Here is a 9,068-nt window from a genome sequence, read left to right as displayed (position 1 = left end):
AAAAAAAAAAAAAAAAAAAAAAAACTTTTAGTTGGGACGAGGATCTTTTCTAGATAATTATATGTTGTAGATATAAATAATTAATCATGTTAGCATTTAAAGCTGAATACCAACCAAGTGATTGATTTCCTCTTATTTGTATGAAGTTCTTGAATCTCCAACTTAACGATTAATTTTCAGTTTGTAAAATTTCTTAAATTTGCCTCCTACTCTTTACTTGCTATCTTAATTCATTACCTTCTCGGACATCAAATAATTAGCGTTGGACAAAATTGATCGTTTTACCCTTACTAATTATTTTCTCAGTTAGACTAACCTTTTCTTCAACAATCTCTTTGCAATGATATCGAAAAGATAATTTGACAATCACGAAATACTGAGCTCATTTATCTTTTGAACCGACAATAGATTCCTAAAGTGTCTAGTGCTCTACTAGTTCGCTTACTTTCATTTGCAAATGTACTAAGGTATTTATTTAGAAATCTCACTCATTGGCACATCAAAAACCATATGGTTCACGAATAGTAACCACTAATCCATAATAAATCAAGTTAAATCATAAAGCAATCAAAGTGGGCTTTTATTCTCTCTAGGACAGTCATGCATTAGAATTAGACTCATATACAAACTAGTCTTGTCCAGTGTAGTTTTGAATATACCAAGTTTCATTACTCTCGAGATCATCCTACCACAGAAAAAAATAAATAAATAAATAAATATCCGCATAGCCCAATCACAATTGATAGAGTAACAATTATTATAACCTTAACAGAACAAGTGTCAACGTCTTATTCTATAGTCATCGATATTAATTTCTCGATCCATATACAAAATAGTGTCTTTTCTATTGACCACTATATTTGGTATTTCATTCATCAAGCGAAGCCACTTTATACACATGATCAAAATATATTGCGACTCTTTTTCATAAAAAAATTAAATAAAACACTATATATTATTTATATAATAATATTCGAAATGTTATCTTATTAGAATCTTAATACTTTTATGCACATAATATCCAACGTATATATGAACATGTTTCCGTTTATATCTGTTTAAAATAATTATTATTGTTTAATAACATGAATTAAATATTTTGAATAAGTCTAGCTTGTTGAATTCTTCCATCTAAAGCATTAAATATTAGAAATTAATTAAAGAAACTCTTTTATTTATATTTTATGATTAACAACTAATCTGACCAAATTGATGCTTTCGTTAAAGTGCCTTTCTTGGGAATTTTTTACCATGATTAACAATAAGCCTGCTTTTGGTTCATTGATTCTAGTGTTCATAAATATGTTGGTCAAAAAATATTTTTGATCAAATCACTTTTTATTCACACATTTCGTAATTTTTATGATTACTATTTACTTCTCCACCGCTCATTTATCCTTATTCATAAACACTCGTGTTTGTAAACACCTTACTTAACATACATTAAGATTTTCACTTTCAAACCATATTAAACCGCTACATTAAGATAAGAAAATTTTAACTCAACACAAATAAGAAAAAAATACACAAACGTGTATAATTACTTCCAATTGAAGTAGATAATTTGTAATTTATTGGAGTACAAACAAGACCTAAATCAAGATTGAAAGAATAAAGCAAATTAATCAAATTCTTGTAAATAATACGGCTTGAATCACTACAGCTACAAATTTGTTATCTTGCCAGCCATATGCTCTATATTTTGTTCGCACCCAACAGCGAAATTTTATTGGACAATATAATAGTAGTTCTATTACCACATAGATTGACGATTACGAGCACTCTAAATGAATAACATTATAAATGTTCAAATTGACACAAGCTCCAAAGCTCTTGGTGATTTCCAAATTTTTACACACCTTTTTTTCTTTCTTAATCGTGTTAAATTATGTCATTTGAAGTATCAAATATGCCGTGGAGGTATAGCACTCAAATGCATTGAAATAAAAACAGTAGAAGAAAATTGATGTGCGTGGAAAGTGAAATATACTTTAGTGGTGGACACATAACTTACAGCAGCAATCCGTACAGTAACCTTTTAATAAAGCTCGTGCGTATTTTGCCATCGATTTATCTTTTCTAGAAAGTAAACAAAATATCAGGGGAAGTACATCAAAAAAATTATGTTTTATATATAAACGTTTGAGAAATTAATATATATATCAGGGGAAGTGCATCAAAAAATTATGTTTTATATATATATATATATAAAGAGAGAGAGAGAGAGAGAGAGAGAGAGAGAGAGAGACACACACACACACGTGTAAACAAAATGTAGACACATCGCAATTGCCACCTTCTTAAGGACAAGTTATGAATAATGCTATTCATAGTCAGCTGTTAGAATTAGAGTGTGGTCCGAATTCAATTTGACATGTTATTTGGAATTCTATTTGAAATCTATTTGGCAAATTCTAGTTGAAATTTTATTTGGAGACTCAATTTAGAATTGAAATTTGTGTAGGATTTGAAAAGGTCAAGATATGGATTAGAGAAAAATTTTCAGCTCCTTTCTGCTAGCTGACTCCTAGCCTACCTCTTGAGCAACGTCGTCGAAATTCTATGTAGAGAGCTGACACTTGCTGGGCGCCAACTTGGCACTCAAGGAGCGCCAACACCACCTGCTTGGCTCCCTCTTGCGCTCGAGCGGCAGCTCATGTGGTCCAAGCTTGTTTTTGCGTTTTGAGCATTTATTTCCATCTATAACTGTACGTTTAGGGTCTTGGGTGCTCTCCTTCTATATATTTAACTTTTCATTGAATTATAGATTAAGTTAGACAAAATTGTAAATTCAAATTTTTTGTATTTTTTTGGATAATTGGCACAAAACGTCTCTACATTTCATTTCTATTATGAAAAACATCCCTACCTTTTATTTTTTGACATTTTTGCTCTTATTTTCACCTTTCTTGGCGTTAGGGATGTCAAAAAAGCTCGATGGCTCGGGCGGCCCGTTGCTCGGCTCGTGGCTCGGACCAACCGAGCCAAAGCTCGATCCGAGCCCCAAAAAGGTACATGGCCCGAGCCCGGCCGGCCCGTTTAATTTAAAACAAAAAATAAAAAATAAAAAAAATAGGCTGCTGGCAGCTTTATTACTGCCTGTTGGCAGCAGATTTGCTGCCAGTTCGTCAGCAATCTAGCTGCCAACAGGCAGCTTTATAATTAAAGCTACCTGTTGGGCAGCAATTAGGAGGAAAAAAAATTAAAAAAAAAAAAAGACATCAAAACACGAGCCGGCTCGGCTCGGTAAGCTCGTTTACACCCCTACTTGGCGTTGAACGTCATTTTCATCAATTTTAGACAATTTTACCCTCCATTCAAATAAAACAAAAAGAAATGAAATGGTACAACAAATAACTAATTGCAACCACTGTCCTCAATTTTTAAAAATTTACAAATCAGTCACAAGTATATAAAAAAAAAAAATTCGATGTACCACGTGATCAAAGTAAGCCCCCGGTCTGGTAGACTAATTTCAGATAATGATGTGACTAATTTGGACAGCATGGAAGTGGTTTTGCCGGGGCTGTTTTACAGCCGCGATAATGCGGTTCATGGATTGGGAGGAATGTTGAACTGTTTGAAAACGGGTTTTGGATAGAGTCAAGATTCTCCATCTGCGGCACTGTCTGAACCTCCGATTTACTCCAGTTATCAATGGAATTGGGCGGCACACATGGGACGAATCTTACTGATTTTCACGAGCCGCCATATAACACAATTGAATCTCCGGTGCCTGAACTGGCTATTTTTGGTCAAATTCGCCCGAATTTTCACTTCCACCTGCTGATTTCTTGATTAATCACGAAAATTTTACTTCTATTGTCAATAATACTGCGGAACCATCCTTGCATATGAATTTTACAGAGCTGCCAACATCTGCATAACCTTACAATCAAACCTTTGGTGTCAAAATCGACTATTTTTGGAACATGTATAGATGCGTCTTGGTGAGCTTGAGCAACCTATGAGTTGTATGGAACATGGGCATCCATGGATTTGATCGAATTTGCAATAATACCATGCGTGAGAGGCAATTTTTAGGCAAAATTTGGCTCGATTTTGTTGGAATTTGCATGGGGATGTTAGGGTTGATGAGAAGATGGTTGTGGTGTTAAAATTTGGTGGCCTTGGTGCCGAAAATTGGGTTCCATGGTTGTTGGTACCTATGTTGAAAATTTTGTATATACTTACAATTGATTTGTAATTTTTTAAAAATTGGGGATTGTGGCTGCAATTAGTTATTTGTTGTTTTCTTTCTTTTCTTTTTATTTTATTTGAATGGAGGGTAAAATTGTCAAAAATTGGTGAAATGACGTTCAGCGCCAAGAAAGGTGGAAATAGGGACAAAAATGTTAAAAAATGAAAGGTATGGACGTTTTTCACAATAGATATGAAAGGTATGGACGTTTTGTGCCAATTACCCTTTTTCATATTTTAGTAAAATTTCCTTTACTCTACATATTATTTTGTCCTTGTGTTTTTGTGATCAATTACTGCATATTGTGCATATAATCTCGTATTTTCTTGAACAAATTTGTGTCATGGTAATCTGATATCATATTCGTTTTCAACAAACTAGGACCAAAATCAAAGACTTGAAAATTTTTGGGAAAACAAGGTTTTGATAAAGTTAAGAGGTCAGCTTGATATTTTTTTAGAACAACCATGAAGTATGATAATTTGCTTTTGGATCACAACATAAGATTTTGTTATAGCAATTAAAGATATGAGCAGTACTGGCTTAGATGTATTTAGATGACGCTCTGTTGGGTTTTAACAAGATACTCACAACTTGGATGCCTTATCTCAAATTCATCTTCATCCTTCAAATAATATTCTTCAAGGCATTTTGAATAGAGCAATTATGTATGATGAAGAGTCTAACTAGCAAATTACATATGAAGAAGCGCTTATATTCTCATCGTATGACAGAAGGTACATCACTTGAAGATTACCTAATTATTTTAAGGAAATCATCGTCGATTTGGAAATCTTGTGGGTTAAATATGATGAAGGGGATTTGAGTTTAATTTTGTTGTGTTTGTTGCCAGCTTCATTTATGTATTTTAGAGCTACAATCTTATATAGTCGTGATACTCTGACCATTGAACAAGTCTATGATACTCTATATTCGAAGGAGAAGATGAAGCATCTTCTTGGATCTGAGGTTCATGAAAATGGCCTTGTTATTGATGGTGATTATGCAAGGAGCAAATTAAGGTCTAACTTCAAATTTTGTAATTATTGCAAGAAGAATGGGCACTTGATAAATGATTGTTATAAGTTACAGAATAAAGAAAAATTAGCAGCAAATAAGCAATCAAAAACTTCATGGGAAGCCAGAATTGAATAAAATTGTCACATTGACGGAGAACCTTTACTTATTTCTAACTACGACTCCAATCTTGACGATGATTGAATTCTTGATACAGCTTGTACTTTTCATGTGTCACAATCAAAATTTATTTTCAACATATGAAATAGTTTTGAAAGGTGTTGTGGTAATGAAAAATAATACACCTTGTAGGATAGCTGGTATTTACACAACACACTTATCTAGGCCGTTAAATGAGATTAATTGTAATAAATTTTGATGACTTATGACTTAATTAGATGTTAATTTTGTTTATTAGGTAAAATCAAGGCAAATTCCCAGAAATTCAAATTTCGAGGACCAAAGTGTAAATATCTAATAGTTGATTCGGACCATAAAATGATTATTGAAGTGTAAAATTAAATACGATCTAATCATGCTTACATATAACTACAACCAACAATCAGATCAATGCGGAATAAAATACACAAGTCGGAAGCATACTTCCGGTCATTGATAAAGGCACTGTCACTCTCAATTTCTCACGATATTTTGGTACTTCTAAACTCTAAATACTCACAATTTGATGGTGTCTTTATGAAGAAGATAAATATAGAGCTTAGGGACCTAAACAAGATTTATAGCCGAGTTTCCATCAAACTCCAATGGCTAGGCCTTTACTGTCGCCAGAAAATCAGGACAAGAAATGGACATAAATTGCTACAGAGAAAAAGGAAGGCGAGATTGGTTCAACGCGAACCATCAATCTTGGAGTTTCCAAATTTGTTCTCGGAGGATTTGGGATTCTCTTAACTAGAAATTCCAACGTTCTTCCACTTGGTCCAAACGTTTAACCTAATCTTTTAATTTAATTGCATTCAATATATTCCTTAAGAAACAAATACATGAATCATGATGATAAGTTCTCTAATAATGGTTATTTTACACGTATTACAATATATCTAATTTCTGAAATTTTATTCTTTATGTGGCAACTTTTACTTAATGAATAAACCTTATGTTTATTCTTGGTTTTATACTAATATGAAAAAACATCACAATAAACAAAAATTTCATTAAGATAACATTTTTCATACAATGAAAAATTACGGAATGGAACAAAGTCCCATTAACACTACATAATCCTTAAATTTCAATGGTAGCAAGCCTTTAGTCAAAGGATCAGCTATCATCAAATCAGTGCTAATGTGCTCAATAACCACTTTCTTTTCCTTAATATGTTCCTTTATGGAAAAATACTTGATGTCGATGTACTTATTTCGACTTTCACTTTTGTTGTTCTTAGTCATAAAGACAACAAATGAATTGTCGCAATATATTCTCAACAGCCTAGAAATAGAATTCATGATTCTAAGCCCAGATATTAAACTCTTTAATAATACACTATGTGAAATAGAATCGAAACAAGAAATGAACTCAGCTTCCATAGTGAAAGTAGCAGTCAATGTCTGTTTAGCACTCTTCCAAGACAGCTCCATCGGCTATCATAAAGATATATCCTGATGTTGATTTGCGAGAATCAATATAGCCAGCTAAGTCTGAATCTGAGTAGTCAATTACTTCCAAATTGTACGTTCGTCTATACATAAGCTTGTAATATTTTGCTTTTTGAAGGTACCTTATTACTTTCTTTGCAGCTCTCCAATGGTCCATATCTAGATCACTCTGATATCGCCCCAACATTTTTATAACAAATGCAATGTCAAGTCTTGTGTAGATTTGAGCATACATTAGCATTTCAACAGCAGAAGTATATGTAATGTTCTTCATTTGTTCCCTTTCAAAATCATTTTTCGAGTATTGAATCAAATTGAATTTATCACCCTTAACAATGGGAGATGTACTTGGTGAACAATCTTTCATCCAAAATCTCTTTAAAACTTTATTAATATAGGTTTCTTGAGATAAACCTAAAATGCCTTTAAATGTCTCTATGAATCTTAATGCCAATAACATAAGATGTCTCTCCCATATCTTTCATGTCAAAAATTTTAGAGAGAATTTGTTTCACTTCATGTAGCAAATCCTTATCATTAGTTGCCAGTAGAATGTCATCCATATATAAAATAACAAAATAGATCTTACTCCCACTAACCTTCTGGTATATACTTTGGTCTATGATATTTTTTACAAATTCGAATGAAGAAATTACATCATAAAATCTGAAATACCATTGACGGGGGAGCTTGCAGACCAAATGCTCACCATCATTAGAGGAAAATCCTTCAGGTTTTTCATGTAAACCTTCTCCTCTAGATCTCCATTGAGAAATGCCATTTTCACATCCATTTGTTGCAATTCTAAGTCAAAAAAGGGCTACTAATGCCAAAATGATGTACAAGGAATCTTTCTTAGATATAGGAGTGAAAGTCTCCGTGTAATCAATTTCTTCTTTTGAGTGAATCCCTTAGCTAGTCTCGCCTTGTATCTCTCAACGTTGCCCAATGACTCTTTCTTTGTCTTAAAGACCCATTTGCATCCAATGGCTCTTACAACATCAAGCAACTCAACAAAACTCCATACTTCGTTACTCTTTATAGAATTCATCTCTTCGTTCATGGGATTGTACCATAATTCTTATTTTTTGTAACTCATGGCTTGTGAAAAAGGCTCAGGATCATTTATGGCTCCAATTTTGTAGTCAAATTCTTTTAGATATACAATATAATCACTAAGAATTGCTGATTTCTTTGTTCTAATAGATCTTCTTCGTGCCGTTCCATTATCTTTCTGAGAAGAACGTGGTTCAGCCGATTGCTCAAAAGTCCTTGGCGACTTTTGAATTATCTAATCTATTGGGATGTTATCAGTAGCTTGTAGAACTTCAACGGTTAGTTGTTCAACACCAATTTGTACTAAAGGAGTGCTATAAACAATAGCCAATCTATCATTTGAGGTGGAAGGTTGAGATCTGATCATTCATAAAAACTATGTTCCTGGTTTGATCGCTTCCACTAATCAAGTCATTCTCAAGAAATTTTACATTTCTTGATTCCACAATCCTAATGTTATCAGATGGACAATAAAATTTGTATCCTTTGGACCTTTCAGCATATCCAATGAAATATCCACTAATTATCCTTGGGTCCAGCTTCTTTCTTGTGGATTATAAATTCTTACGTCAGACGGGCATCTCCAAACATACATGTGTCACAGACTCGATTTCCAACCTTTCCATAACTCGAATGGTGTTTCTAGAACAGCCTTGGTCGGGACTCGGTTCAATATGTATGCTGCATCTTAAGTGCCTCAGTCCACAAGAATTTAGGAAGGTTGGAGCTGCTTTGCATACTCCATACCATGTCCAATAACGTTCGGTTTCTACTTTCCGCTACACCATTCTGGTCCGGTGAACTAGGCATGGTGTATTAGGAAACTATCGCATTCTCTTGGAGAAACTTTGCAAACAGACCATGTGCTTGTCCATCCTCTGTATATCAACCAAAATATTATCCATCTCTATCCAATTCCACAATCTTAATCTGCTTTCCACATTGTTTCTCTACTTCAACCTTAAAAATTTTAAAGGCATCTAATGCTTTGTTCTTGTTATAAAGGAAGTAGAGATACATGTATTGTGAATAGTCATCTGTAAAAGAGATTACGTATCTTTGACAATGTGAATCCATATCTGGACTACATATATCAGTATGTATGATCTCTAATATGTTTGAACTACTATTGGCACCTTTCTTTGACTTGTTGGTCTGCTTTCCCTAAATGCAGTACA

At 33.4% G+C, this 9,068-nt stretch overlaps 1 protein-coding gene across 1 annotated transcript in view; it reads left to right on the top strand.

Moving 5' to 3' along the window:
• Window positions 1–3,162, top strand: part of LOC111388103 (ethylene-responsive transcription factor ERF015-like) — a 4,530-nt gene extending 1,368 nt beyond the window's left edge. Inside the window, exons 4-6 of the mRNA XM_023012764.1 lie at window positions 409–467; window positions 2,920–3,011; window positions 3,113–3,162. Of these exons, the coding sequence (XP_022868532.1) occupies window positions 409–467; window positions 2,920–3,011; window positions 3,113–3,162 (201 nt within the window). The remainder of the gene's footprint in view (window positions 1–408; window positions 468–2,919; window positions 3,012–3,112) is intronic.
• The last annotated feature ends 5,906 nt before the right edge of the window (window positions 3,163–9,068 follow it).

The sequence above is a fragment of the Olea europaea genome, unplaced genomic scaffold (genome assembly GCF_002742605.1).
Source record: "Olea europaea var. sylvestris unplaced genomic scaffold, O_europaea_v1 scaffold454, whole genome shotgun sequence".
Lineage (NCBI taxonomy): Eukaryota > Viridiplantae > Streptophyta > Magnoliopsida > Lamiales > Oleaceae > Olea > Olea europaea.
This window is presented reverse-complemented; position numbering and strand designations above follow the sequence as displayed.